General features: G+C 46.5%; 1 protein-coding gene across 2 annotated transcripts in view; it reads left to right on the top strand.

Annotated features, from left to right (window-relative positions):
- Nucleotides 1-14,817, top strand: part of MED8 (mediator complex subunit 8) — a 23,397-nt gene that overhangs the window by 5,445 nt on the left and 3,135 nt on the right. The window contains exons 2-6 of one of the 2 annotated variants that reach the window (XM_019531273.1): nucleotides 6,269-6,387; nucleotides 8,921-9,065; nucleotides 9,745-9,885; nucleotides 10,328-10,409; nucleotides 11,372-11,620. In XM_019531273.1, coding sequence (XP_019386818.1) covers nucleotides 6,269-6,387; nucleotides 8,921-9,065; nucleotides 9,745-9,885; nucleotides 10,328-10,409; nucleotides 11,372-11,620 — 736 coding nt within the window. The remainder of the gene's footprint in view (nucleotides 1-6,268; nucleotides 6,388-8,920; nucleotides 9,066-9,744; nucleotides 9,886-10,327; nucleotides 10,410-11,371; nucleotides 11,621-14,817) is intronic. The other variant, XM_019531274.1, reaches the window with a different exon arrangement.

The following is a 14,817-nucleotide window of genomic DNA, read 5'->3' as shown; positions in this document are numbered from 1 at the left end:
CTTCCGATCTACTCCCCGCCCCCCCACAACTCCCCAGCCCTACCCAACTCCCTCCTTATGGGAGCCTCAACCCCCTCACACACTTACCTGCTGCCCCTTGCCTGAGTGCTCTCCTCCCACTCCCCCCAGCCCCTTGCGGGCTGGAGCTTTGCCAGGCTTCTGGGAACTCACTGCCAAACTGCGAAATCCATGGATTTCTTTGCTAAAATGATAAATCTGTTTGCCTCCAGTAAAGGGGGAAATCCATATTTTCCTTCATTTTTTCCATGGAAAATGGAAAGCCCAGGTTCCTGCTAATAATCTGAGACATTGACCAGCAAAGCCTCTTTGTCTCATTCATTGGGTACATCTTTGGGCGGGGTTTGTTATTTGTTTTATGCTATACAGCTTTTAGTACAGTGGGAACCTCCCTGCTCCCATTTCTATCAAGTACCTGCTATTGCAGTTTCTGTGCAACCATAAGCTGTTTGTCTGTAGTGTGAATTACCCTGAAACTGCAAGGGTTGCCTTAGCAGGAGGAAATGTCAGGCTGCCTCCCCACTCCACCAATCTGCTCCGGATCCCTCCACACACATGCACACTTCTGTTGCTCCCTTGGGGTTCCTGAGGTTCTGACTTGTTGGATGCTTTTGTTACCTCACTTCAGGAACAGCTAATCTGCCGTGTGGATTTAAGTCTGAGTAACACTTTTAACCAATATTTTGCTTCAATAGAGAAACCTCTGTTTTATGAGCTTGAGTTCCTATCTATCACAGTCCTGCCTTTATGAATGATGGTTGCAGAAAGAAAGACTGGTCTTAATGCTTGCCTTGTAAACTAGTTCCCAAGATCCAGCTCTCCTGACCTTGGTGCTCTAGGCACCTGCCAGAAAGAGGATGTTTCACAAAAGGTACTTTGTGTGCCTCGACTTTGTCTTGGGCATTTGGGAAGAAAGAGATGGCCTGTAGAACTTCCAGATTCAGTCAGAGCTGGATGCAGAAGTTTGAGGTGCCATTCTCAAAATGCTCCCAAGACCAGGCCTGAGAAGGATTGTCAGACCAAAAGAGACTTCAAACTGTCCCATTTTACCCGTCCTAAATACCAGAGACCAAAAGGAGGGAGAAAGTGGTGCTGTTTCTTGAATTCCCATTCTTCCCCCAAGCAGGACTGGCTGGTTCTCAGTCAGCCAGTGCTGAGGGCAGTGGTAATTATGGAAGAATGTTGTAGAACCACTGAGAGGCTTGAAATAGGAATTTAAATGATCTTGATAGCTAGGTCTTATTGACAGAAACCACTGAAATTGCCTCACTTGTAGGATCCTTGGATTCATCCAGTTCAACTGCAGAAATTTCATCTACTGGCACATTTTCAAGGTTCTTAGATCAAAAAAGCTATCCCTGCCATTTTGAGCACTATATGCAACAACATAGAGATTGACCACAATTAAGCCACTGCTGCACATTTAGATGCTGCACAATTTTGGGGAGGTAACACATTGGAGGAAAACAGAAGAACATAAGGAGAGCTGGAAGATAAGTAGCCTTTGCAGATGTTGGTGGGAAACTCCTCCCTTTGCATAAGAAAATGAGAAAATCCTACCATCAGTGCAATGTTTGTTGTGCATTGTAATAGTAAATTTATTTTTAGCTGTCTTTGGAATCAAATCCACCTCACCTGTAAATTTCAGCTGGTATTCCATCAGGGCCACATGCTGTGTTGGTCTTCATCTGCTTAATGGCTTTCAAGGCCTCTTAATAAGTTAATAGATCTGCAAGGTGGAATACAGGGCATTGTGGAATGGCTTTGATGGTATCGTCTTCAACATTAGAATCTCAGTTCAGGGCTTTTGAAAGCGCTCCTCCATTATGTGCTGATAGTGGGACTATCTTTTAGGAGTCTTGTTCCATCCTGACATTGGGGAGGGAGTGGGGGGAATGGCTTCTTTTGTGCTTGGCCCATAGATAGCTGTGGTTGCAGTGAAGAAGCTGCTTATGTCATGGCTGTTGGAAAACTTTTGAATCTCTTTTGCCTTGTCCTCCCAAGTTTCCAACAATGACAGGAGTGGATGCTTTATAGGGAGAGCACTGAACTGGTTATATCTAGGGCAGAGGTTCTCAAACTGGTCTCCAAGCTTCAGGTGGTCACCAGAAAGGTGACCTAAAGCTAAAGCTGACAAACATTACACCCGACTTCCTAGAACTTTGCTCCATAAAACAGGCACATCCATCACATGAGAAAGGTAAGACTCCTCATGGAGGGGAGGGGAGTGTGCATAGAACAAATCTGGCCCATGGGGCCAGCTCTGCACTAGTCATTTGGCCCATGGACCAGTCCTACACCACTTCTCCATCTCATGGGGCCAAATGAGTTTGATACCCTTGACCTTGAGTGAACTATCCCCTGTTCATTACCTGACTTGGCATCCACTGTCATTGGTTTAGAGATACCAGAGGATACATCTTTGACTCTTCTGTTTAATAGCTACTAATAGACCTGGCATCTATTCATTGATTTAGAATTTGCTTATGCCTCTTTGAGCTATTAGTCAAATAAGATGCTACCCTGCCCTGCCTTCTGCCTGACTTCAGACTGCCACAGCTAACTACTCACCCCTCTGAGATACTGTTCCAGGCTGTCTGCCGAATCCACCATGGTGACTCTTTTTGAGACTCCTTTTCTCATTACCCAGTTGAGCTTTGCAGCCATAAAGGCCAGGGGGCTTATTTTAATGAAAGCTGAATGTCAGGGGCCCTAACAGGCAGCCCAGCTGGGCTAAGTGCCTAGGCCCGGGCTTTGACTGGCAGCCCTAACCCCACTAATGATTCCAACTGGCCATAGGCTGGGCCTTCTGACTGACTGCTGGAAGAGCAGCTTCCCCATTCTGCTCCAGCTGTTGCAGCAGGCTCTAGGCCAGCCGTCAGTTCTGATTAAGATCTCCTTTGGGAAGTCTCTGTTCCTGATCCTGCTTGGCTGTGTTCTTGGACTCCAGCTTGTGGATTTTCCCTTGGATCTGATAACCTGGACTCTGACCTGGCCTAAATTTTGGAATTTGCTTCTGGGTTTCGCTTTGGATCTCATAACTTGGCATTTGACTCCCAAAACCTGACTTAGCTCATGTTTTAGACTCCGCCCCTGACTCCTGCTTCTTCCCCCACTGCCCTAACCAGTAGTCCAGACTGCCTGTGACCCAGTCCTTAAAGTTATTACAGACATTCTGGAGCCCAAATTATGCAACACTTTTAAAAAGTGAGTGACTGTGCAGCCATAATCCCTTTGTATGGGCTTCTTCTTAACACTCTCCAAATGTTTTTTGTGGTGGTGGCAGCCCTGCCCACTTAACTGGCTCCATGCAGTTTGATGCACCAGTTACAATTACTTGACATTCAATGGCTGCAGCCTCTAGAAATGGTGACACCATTGCCAGGATCGTCAGATGTGGTGGCAGCATGATTGTTTGCTAGGTCTGTAACAGTGTGAGGGGAAGGCACGGTCCCAGAGGGCATTACAACTGTGGGTGGCACGTACAAAAAAAAAAGAGGAGGAAGCAAACTGCTGTTTTCCTGTTTGTATGTGCTTACACTTTACTAGCAGTGATGGGGAGACTAACAGCCCTTGCACATGTTCTTTTAAAGTGGATCAACAGCAGAACTGCCCCTGTGATATGGGTGAGGAATCAGAGGTACAGTTAGAATGATGTATTCCAGAGTTGTACTGTCTGTGGTCGACCTTCATGGTTTCATGTAGTCTTACCCCTGGAGCTGTGAAGAACCTCCCAAATATGCGCTGAATGCGTCCTGATACAGTGACATTTGTCAGTCTGCAGAGAGCCTGCAGCAGTTTCTTAGAGGAAGGAACAGTTCCATTCATCTTCGGAATTAACACTAAAACCTAGTTATGCCAGCATTCACACAGTCGGTGCTAACTATTTCACTGCTGGCCATTTTAGCAGGAATAGCTAAAATGTGCATCCAAAACTGCTCTCCTGGGTGCATGCTGGAAACTCACCTGTCCCCTATTTTCCAGAACCCCTGGTTTTTCTTCTGACAGTTTCTGCAACGAAAAGTTACATATACTTAGCACAGAATTCTGCAGCTCAGTGAAAACTAAAAGCTTGAGTCACTGCCTGACATACATTAATTCCATGTGGATAGCACTAAGAAAGTGGAGTTTATTCTACTTTTTGTTTAGTTTAATAAACTCAGTTAAAAAAAAGCATAGGACGGCACTACATACCTCAGGGACTTTGCTGCAGAATGTGGGTCAGGCTGAGTGAGGAACGTAAAAGGCCTGGAGAATCAATGGATCTAAGCACCCAGCTTTACTCTTTGCTTATTAAATCCCACTGTTTCTCTGTTATCTCCCTTCTCAGCTGCAGGAAAAATAATAGTAAACTATTCTTGATAGATTTTCATGGATAACTAGTCCAGCACTTCTAGAAGTTGTTAGCAGTTAGGGAGTTAGCGCCTTGTTACAGGCCCTAACAAATGTTGATCAGTATTAGTACTAGCTTGGATTTTGGAGCAATCACACCCTTAGTCTAGAAACCTTCTCTGACTGTCCCCCACCTCCACAACTGTCACTTGCGACTAGAGGCCTGGTGAGCAGGGGCAGGACTAGGAGCCGTAGCTGTGAGTTGCCACTAGAGGGCTGGGGAGCCAGAACAGGCTTCTGCTTTACAGGCAGGGATGTGAGATCCAGGAATCCTGGAGGACTTCAACTTGAGCTACATCTGTGGGGAGTGGCCACATCTTAAGGGAACAGGAGTTGGGTTGTGCAGATCAGAGAGAATCCTGTCCTGGGGTGGGGTAACAGTGAGCCGCATAATAAGTGTTTAACACCACTTTAAGGATTTGTTATGTAGTTTGAAGTTATGCCACTCCAGTGCATGCAGGATAGCAGCTCTTGGTGAGACCACTGGTGCTCTCATGCTGGGAGTACTTCATTTCCTCATGGCAGTACAGGCGTGAATCAGCTTTTGGAATATTCTGCAGACCATGACTGTCCTGCTGGGATAAGCCAAGCCTCCAAATGAGCCCTACTGAAATGAAGGGCAGAATTTTCTAGGTCTCTCGCAGATTAACACTGAAACCTAGTCAGGCTTGTGTCTCCAGGACCTGGGCTTGATTCCTGAGAGGCTCTTGTTCTTCTAGCTGTTATACATGTCTCTGTCCAGTCAGCTCTTGAAAGGCTAAAAGCTTCTGAGGTTGTGTTAGCAGAGGTTAAGGCACGTGGCACGGAAGACAGCTGGACATGGACAGTCATAAATTGCTCTTAATTTCATTTATCTCCATATAAACGACAGTGAGTTCACACACAGTGTTCAAAATGAGTTATGCATTGGCTCCGTTACAGCTTGGAGGACACATGGGGTGTTCTGAACTTCCAGTGTAACAGTGCCCAGGTATCCAGTCCATGTACTTCTGTGACCTAGCTAAACAGAATTCAGTGAACCCAAGAGTGGCCTTCAGGGGAAAGCTCTCATCTTCTCATGACCATCAAAGATTCCTAGCAAGTTCTTCAGTGAAGTCTATTCTGGCCTGGCACCATCCACAAAAAAAATAACATAAAATAAAGCCCAGTACCAAGTGTGGAGTGAGACAGAGAGAGACAGGATGGAAGGATTTACTTTCTCAATCATTTCTCTCAGCCACCCTCTTCGGTGAGGTTGTGTTTATCACCCGTCAGTCTTGTGTTAGCAGTTTACTGGGGCAGGGGTCTTAAAACATGTGTTATGAAGTGTTTTGTGTAACTTGTTGTGCAAACTAGTTGCAGTAGCTGAGATTCCAGAGTGCTTTTGGAAGAAGGTGGGAGGGGGGGAAGGCAGGAGGTTGCCTGGTGCCATTGGTTGTGAGACCCTCCCATCTTCTGGTGGGTGGCAGACTGTGCTACAGATTCTGCCACCTGCCATCCCCAAGGGTGTCTGTGGAGATGCTGTATACAGTGACTGAAGTTCTTTGGGGTGAAAGGTGGTAGTCAGGGGGTTTTGTGCATCCAGATGTTTGGACATCCCTCATCACCAGAGTGTTGGAGCACTTCTCACAAGTTAAAAAATGACAGTGGGAACAGAGGCTCCCTGGCAACTGGAAGCAGCAGTTGCCCAAGGAGAGAGCAGTAAATGGCAGGGAAGGTGGGTAGTGGCTTGAGCCTTAGCTGAAGCAAGGGTGGAGATCAGATATAGTGGAGCTTGGGAAATGAAGGAAAGAATCAGTGCCCCAACATAAGGGAAATGATCTAGCAGCAAGGAAAGTACTAAGCCATGACCTAATCCCTGTCTTTCTGCTTTCTGTAGAGGGAAGAGAAACAGCTTGAGGTGACCCTTGAAGCACTTATCAGCCAGGTGGCTGACTTGAAGAATTCCTTGGTCAGCTTCATCTATAAGCTAGAGAATGAGTATGACCGTCTCACCTGGTAAGGGTCTGTGCCTGTATTGGGGTGGGGAGTCCCTGCTGCTTTATTCTGTTATGCACGCTGTTCCCAAACTGTTTCATGGGCCACTTGCTGGGGTTGCAGAGACCTGGCAGATCACACAGCCCTTATTTCCAGCTGTTAAATCACATTAAAGAAGCCAAAAAAAAAATCTTAATGTTACCTTTTTGTATTGGTGCCTGCTGAGGTTGCCATTTAGAGATCATGTGATTATGAATGGAGAGAGGTGTTCACAACCTTCTCTGGAGAAACATAGGCATTAGATTCAGCAGTTGACCTTCTGAACAAAATGGCAGTCCCAAGGGATCAACAGAAGTAGAAGCGTCTTCATACTGGGCAGGACAGATTTGCTCTCTGATCCAAAGTGGCTTATCTAGCCACAATTGATTGTTCTGCAGTGCTGCTTTAAGCTAGCAACCAAAGAGGCAGCTAAAAGCAACAGCAGCTGAAAAGACAGCAGCAAGACTGTGAGTAGTAGTCATCTCTAGATCCAGAGGCTGCACTCTGCTGTTCTCTTGTTATGTGTTTGTTGTCTTTTGCCTTAAAGGAAGTGGCATTTTCCTCTAAAAGGACACTTATTACATTTATTTTTTTTAAAGAAAAAACTAACATACAGGATGTTTTCCCTGCGAAAACAACTAAGAGAAAATAAATGAAGAGCTCTAGCTCTGTTAAAAACAAAAGCCTTACTCCATCTTTTTATATCTCTTTTTCCTTGAAAATGTAATTAAAAATTACCTACTTTTAATGGTAACTGTTACCATGGGACTAAGCAGGTCTTGGACCTTGGTCTCAGAACTCCAAGCCACATCTATTTACTTCAGCATTATACAGTGATAGGGTCCTGTCAACACCATTTTCTCTTCAGGGCCCACTTATTTCATTGGCTGGGTATACCTTAAGTGAAATCTATATGGGGAAGGTATCTGGAAGGTCAGTACATGCCTTAAGTTAGAAGCTGTCCATTTCTTATTCCTGGCCTTTGATTGCTACATTACCCCTGCCACTAGTACAGTGTTTGCCAAGATGTGGTGAGGTAGAGCATAGAGGAGGCATTCACCTTCTGAAGATGCGTAAGGGCAAGGTGGCCAACCTGCTCATCAAGAGATGCACTCTCCACTTAACATCAGCTGCTAGCACAAATATCAAGTGCTGCTAATGTTTATATCTTGCATTGTAAGTGGCTTGCAGCATTGTCAGAATTTTCCTAGTGAATCCTCCAAGGAGTGCAAGCTAAAGGGGGCTTTGATGGGATTTATCAAACAAGCCTGCAGCCTGAAACATAGTCTGTTTCAAAGGAATTATAGGGTCATAGGAAAGTAGGGCTGGAAGGGACCTTGCAAGGTCACATCTATTCCAGCCCCTTGCTCAAGTTGGATCACCCCTGATTAAATTATCCCAGCCAAGTAAGTCTAAGCTGCTCTTGAAAATTTCCAGGTATGGAGATTCCACAGCTTCTCCAGACAACCTATTCCAATGCTTGACTATCCATGGAGTCAGAACATTCCTCCCCATCTCCAGCCTACATTTTCCCTGCTGTAGCTTGAAGCCATTGCTCCTAGTCCTGTCTCCTACAGCCACAGAGAAAAGCCCATCTCTATCTTCTCTGTAATCACTCTTCAGGTATTTGAAGACTGTCCTCAGATCCTCCCTCAGCATTTTCTTCTCCAGTTTAAAGGACCCTGGTTCTTTCAGCCTCTCCTCACACATTCTGCTTCCCAGGCCCCTAATCATTTTTGCCACTCTGTGCTGGGCTCTTTCGAAACTGTCCACATCCTTCGTCATGTGTGGGCCCAAAACTGAGCACAGTGCTCTAGGGAAGGCCTCACCAGTGTTGAACAGTGCAAAAGATTTGCTTATTTTGACTTACAAGTGGCAGTCCTATTGGTGCAATCCAGGATGCTGTTGGCTTTTTTTGCAACAAGAGCATACTGTTGGCTGATATTCTACTTCTGGTCCACTGTAACCCTCAGGTCCTCTGCCTAGGACCAAAAGAGATCTTCCAAGCCATTGGGTTCAGCCCCCTGTGATCACAGGCATCCCTACAATACACCTTTATCTAGAAGGGTCTGTGAGGGGTCTTACTGTCAGTAGCCAAGCTAAAAACTTGTTCTTTTCTCTGCTTGTTAGAAGCCCATGTCTTGGCTGCTGCCCTACAGGTTGTGTTAGGGTAGCAACAGTGATGAGGAAGATATCTGGTCTGTGTGTAACTTGCAGCACCCAGGCACTCTTCCTCCTCTCCCCTTCCAGTAGAACTGGGAACAGCCCTGCATCATGCTCCCCTGGCTTTGTACAGAGGGTAAGGTTGGTTTTACACTCATGCACTAGTGTTTGGCCTGAGCTTTCTGCTTTTGGAGTAGGATTTCCAGAATACCAGTGCCCACCTCTCCCCTGAAACAGAGGGGTTGTGAGTCTCTTAGAGCCAAGTAGATGATGACCTGACCAAGCTGTAGGAATGTGCTGCACCTGTCTCCCATGTCCCTTTCCAGGTCTACCCTCCCTTTTGCTGTTCCAGGCCCTCAGTACTAGACAGCTTTGCACTGCTCTCAGGACAGCTGAACACACTGAACAAAGTGTTGAAGCATGAGAAGACTCCGCTACTGCGTAACCAGGTCATCATCCCCCTGGTGCTGTCTCCAGACCGGGATGAGGAAATCATGGTGAGAACCTGGCAGATCTACTCCCTACTAAGTGTTGTCCAAGAGGTGCACTCCTTGCACCTGTCTGTGCTTAGCCTTTTCCCTACTCTAGTAGCATGAGGAGATGAACAAGCAGTCCTTGGGGAGGGAGGGATGGGTCATCCCAGTGCTGTTTTGTCAGCACCGCTCCCCCCACAAGCATTCATCTGGATGCATTTTATATTTGTTCCAGGTTGCAAAAATGCAGTGGCCATGAAGCTGAGGCCTGCAGAGAAACAGTCTCCCCTTGGGTACACATAGACCTCCTTACTGCTTACTCAGGGGCTCTGGGTCAGTTGACCTCATTCCAGCAAGAGTCAACACTTTGGATCATGTCCTGTCCCTTCCCTTCCCTTCCCCCACCAACAAGGAAATGCCTTACAGATCCTGGATCCCTCCCCTCCCTCCTGCCCCCACTGTGAGCAGCCAGCCCCAGCCCAAAGGAACCATTAACTAGGCCTGTCTGTTGAGGTTGCCATCCTGACAGGCAACTCTCAGAATGCTTGGTAATGCAGTGGTGGGTGCAGTCTGAAAGCCAGATAAGTCTCAGTGCCCCAACGGTCCAGAGCTTTGTGGATGCCAGTTGCCAGTATGGCTCTGGCTCCTGTTTTGGCTGTGCAACGGCATTGGGCCCTGAGTGTGGCCTGTCCCATTGTTTCAGCGACAGACAGAAGGGCGCGTGCCGGTCTTCAGTCATGAGGTGGTGCCTGACCATCTGCGGACCAAGCCTGACCCAGAAGTGGAGGAGCAGGAGAAGCAGCTGATCACGGATGCAGCCCGAATCAGTCCTGATGTGGCACAGGTAGGCAGAAAACAACTAGATGTTGCCCCGGCTTCTGTCCTGAGGACAGGGTTTAGCCCAGCCGTAGGTCGCCAGGTTCCCTCTTTCTCTGTCTGGCACCTGAATTGCTGCAGCCCTTGTTCTTCCCTACTCCAATTATTCTTTCCTTCTGCTTGTGGCCTTCTTCCTTTCTCTTTTTGTGATTTCTCCAGCTGACCCAGATTCTCCAACCTCCTTCCAATGCAGTAGCACCCTAACCATGTCCTGCTCTGAAAGATCAATGATTGCCTTGCCTCATATAGCATCCCCTGCTCTGTGCCTTAGAAGCATGTTCCCTGGACTCCACCACTGAAGCACTTGTATTCATTCGGGCAGGAGCTGGGACAGGGTTTGTTCATGAACCTTGCTGACTGGTATTGGGTTAGAGATGTCCTTCCATCTTCTGGTTGCTTTCACTTTGCAGAAACAGATCCAGAGCCTGAACAAAATGTGTTCAAATCTGCTGGAGAAAATCAGCAAGGAGGAACGGGAGTCTGAAAGTGGAGGTACGGGTACCAGGCAAAGGCAAGTGCAGAGTCCGCAGGGCCAGTGTGAGAGGCATGGCCCTGGTATTGCACAGCCCCTGGAGCCAGAAGGGAGCAGAAGTACAGAAAGGAAGAGGAGGAAGGGTCAACAGGCATCTGGGCTTGTGACTACTCTGTTTTGGAAAGGAGTCAAGAAGGTGGGAGAACGGTTTCATTTGTGCCTGTCCAGGTTTTCTCTGCTTCATGGAAACCAGATTGATGAATACTGACCCTGCCAGAAGTGTCATTCTGGCCTCTTCTGTAAGGTTGATTTAGATGCCCATGGGAGATTAGACACTTATTTACTCGCATTTGCAAGCAAAGCACTCTAATTCACGGTAAATGAATCAGTAGTGCTGTGCAAAGGTAGGAGAGTATGGAAACTCTTTAGCCAGACTTGAGAGAGTCCAGAATATACCAGGTGGCAGCTCCCATTTGGTATTTCATATCCTGTGTATAATGGTCTTTCTGGACATACTGTCAGCCTGTCCTGTCACCTTGCATTCTGCCCTTATCCTGTGCACCCAGCTATGCTCCCACAATGGTCAGAGGTAATATTACTTTGTGCATTGTTGACATTGTGCATGGTGCTGCCTGGGACTGAAGTCAGATGCTCTCTGTAAGTGGGAGGAGGAGGGTGGTGGCTGGGCCAATGCATGCAGGGGGTGTTTGTGTGCAGCAGTAAGGAGGTGGCTTAGGTAGAGACCTCAGAGGAAACCGAGTCCAAGCCTGGTAGCCCAGCTGTCATGGCTACTTTACTTTGCTCTCTTCCCAAAGAGGGGAGGGGGATCCCTACTGCTGGTCCATCCTTCCTTTCTTTTCTGTCCTAACATTGGTACAGGTTCATAGTTGCAGGCACAAGCTCCTTTCCTACTTGAGGGTGCCTCTTGAGAAGCATCTGTGGGCTTGTTGAAATGCACCAGAAGTCTCTTCTTTCCCTGCAGGTTTACGGCAAAACAAGCAAACCTTCAACCCTACTGACACCAATGCCTTGGTAGCAGCAGTGGCATTTGGAAAAGGCCTGTCCAACCGGAGGCCTCCAGGCTCAGGGGGGCCTGTCCAGTCAGGTCAGCCAGGCACTGGCCCCATCATAGCAGGGGCTTCTGGCATGCAGCAGGTCCAGATATCAGGTGCACCAACCCCACAGCAGCCAATGCTTGCAGGAGTGCAGATGTCACAAGCAAGCCAGCCAGGTAAATAAGTGGTACACCACAGTGTGCCTGAAATGCAGATGGGAAGAAAGAGCAGAACACAGGAGTGGGGAAGATCCAAAGAGAGCCTTAGGGCAGAGATCCTAACCCAGGCACCACACCTGGGGAGAAGTGGCTTTGAGGGCCTGGTGGGAGACAGGAACGTGTTTCAGGGCAGTGAGAGCAGAGGGTCTATGGCATGGATCTGAGGTAAGCTGCATTCCAGTGAGACCATGGTATTAAAATCCAGATACTGAAGAGCTGTTGCATATTTGTGGGCATTAAGGCCAGAAGGGACTGCTGTAATTATTTAGGCTAACTTGACATGCAGAGCACGGGCCAAAGCCTTGCCCAGTATCTCTTGCAATCTGCCTAACATCTGCTTTTTCTCAACCACAAGCTCTTCTAGAAACACCCAGTCTGGGGACTCTGTGCCAGAAGAACCGACAGGGGTGTCCCTTATGAATCAGTTGCAGCAGTTCATCACTGCTATGGTTAAAAACATATAACTAATTTCCATTTGCTGCTGTCTCTAAAAACCTTTAACAGAAGAGTCCAATTGTCTTAGGTCTGACAGTCATGCAAGTTTAAACTTATCTAAGAAATCCTATGCATGGAGCAGCAATCAGGATTAGTGTTTGGAGTGGCAGGTATCTCAGAAAAGGGACAGCGTAGCCGAGTAGCCTGAGATAACTTAGGGCTCCTACACAGCCCAAGCAGAGGGGGTATAGGAACCCTATATACCCCTTGGAGAAGTATAAAACAGTGGTGCTCAACCTCTGGCCTGATGGACTGTGTCATCTCTCCAGAAGTGTTGCAGCAGGGGAAGTGGTGGCAGCATTAATTGCTGCAGCTTCTATGCGGCTTCTTGGTTGTGAAGAAAACCTTTCAACTATCACAGTTGTAAGTGATGAAATGAGGCCTGCCTGAGTTTGCAGACAAGCTGAAATAACAGCTTTGAGAGGCTAGTATTGCCTTGTATGTTTCGTTGGGGGTGTTTATGGTGAAGTTTAGCAGCGAGCGTCAGCATTGTTAGCTGTTCCGCTGTCGATCATTTGAGCAGAACCCTCTGGCTCAAGTATTCGCCAAGAGCCCCACTCTTCTTTCCCAGGTGCTGAAAGCCCAGTGCCAGGGCCTACAGCTTCCACGTCCAATTTCTGTCATGCACTTAGACTGCCTCCACTGAAATCCTGCAACCTTCCAAGCAATCCTCCAAGCACCAAATGTGGGGCAGCCAGAATCCACTGAATGAGACACCACGTGGAAAACAATGATCATGCCGTTCATTTTGCTGTTTCCTTCACTAAGAATCTCATTTCCAAAATTATTCTGAAGCTGTCATAGAATCCAGGGGTAGCCAGTAGGACATTAGAGGGGGGTGTCACATTGGCTGAAGTTGGTCAGAAAGGCGGTTTCATGATAATATAGGCATTTAGGTGGAAAATGCATTTGAGCAGTAGTCTCAACCCTAAATTAACAATGTTTTTGTGCAGGAATTAGACAGGAATTTGCAGTGTGCCATGGCAGCAAGAAGCCCATGTGATTTTTGACTGCATCCCCTGAGGCATTGCCTTCCAGAGCAAGAGGATGAAAAGGAAAAGAACAGCAGTAATATTATAATGGGGGTCTACTATAGACTACCAATTCAGGAAGAAGAGGTGGATGAGGTACTCAGGGAGATAACAAGCACATCCAAACATTATGAGATGGTACTAAGGGGGGAGTTTAACTTCCCTGATATCTGTTGGAAGAATAGTACAGTCAACATAATGTCTAGGAGGTTCTTAATGAACAGAGCACAACTATCTTGGTTCTTACTCTGACCAACAAGGAAGAATTGATTGAGAACATGAAGTTGTTTGGAAACTTGGGAGAAAGTGATTGTGGTATGATAGAATTCATCACTCTGAGAAAGAGGAAGTCTGAGGTTAGTTGAACGAAAATACTGGACTTTAAAAAGGCAGATTCAGCCAATTCAGAGAATAGCAGGGAAAGGTCTGTGGGCAGGTTAAAGAGTAAAGGGCCCAGGAGGATGGCAGCTTCTAAAGAGGCATAACATTGAAACCTCAACAAGAAACTATTTCATCATGGTGGAAACCAGAGGAGACTGATATGATATGCAGGGACCTCCTTAGATCCTGCAAAATCGGAAGGAAAACTTACAGGCAGTGGAAGGAAAGATGCATCACTAAGTCATAGCAAAAACTTGCAGGGACAAAATCAGGAAAACAAACATAAAAGATAAGTTACACCTGGAGGGGGAACTTAAAAGACAACAAGAAGGGGATTTATATATATATATAGTGCTCTGAAAAAATAAGGTCCATTGTTTAATAGTCAGGTGAAGCTATTACCAGAAGATGCAAAAAAAGGCAGAGCTACTCATTGGCTACTTTGCCTTAGTCTTCCCCAAAAATAAACTGCAACCTGATGGCTAATAAAATAACATAGACAAAAAAGGAGAAAGGCTGAGGTCATGGTAACTGAAGAGCGTGTCGGAGATCTTTTGATTAACAGAATAAATTTAAGTCACCAGGTCCTAATGAAATTCATCTCATGATGCTGAAGGAACAAGTCGAAAGGATCTAGGAGCCATTCGCAATAACATTTAAAAATTGTGGGAGGCAGACAAGGTTCCAGAGAACTGGAAAAGGGCTAATGTAGTGCCTGTAAAAAATGTAAGTGGACACCTGGGGCATTATAGACCAGTCACCCGGACCTCAGTACTCAAATAGATATTGGTCTCAATTTGTAAACATTTGGAGGAGGAAAGATTGATCACTAGCAATCATCATGGACTCATTAAAAACAAAAAATGCTGAACTAATTTAATCTACTTCGACGAAGTAACCAGTTGGATGGATGAAGGGAATGCAGTGGCATAATGTACTTGGACTTCAGTGTGGCTTTTGTTAAAGTTCTCCATGACCGTAGAAATGAATTTTACATGGATAGATGAAATTTCTGAGAGGTGGATACATATTGGCTCAGTAACTACAAGCAAAGGGTAATTATAAATGGATCTGTGTCAGAGTAGAGGAGGATTCAAGTGGGATTTCATAGTTTCTAGGGTCGGAAGGCACCTGAGCAGATCATCTAGTCCAACCCCATGCCATGGCAGGAAATAATACTGGGGTCAAATGACCCCAGCAAGATGTTCATCTAATCTCCTCTTAAACACCCCCAGGGTAGGAGCCAGC

Source organism: Crocodylus porosus, unplaced genomic scaffold (assembly GCF_001723895.1).
Source record: "Crocodylus porosus isolate Cpor-Errol unplaced genomic scaffold, CroPor_comp1, whole genome shotgun sequence".
In the NCBI taxonomy this organism is placed as follows: domain Eukaryota; kingdom Metazoa; phylum Chordata; order Crocodylia; family Crocodylidae; genus Crocodylus; species Crocodylus porosus.
This window is presented reverse-complemented; position numbering and strand designations above follow the sequence as displayed.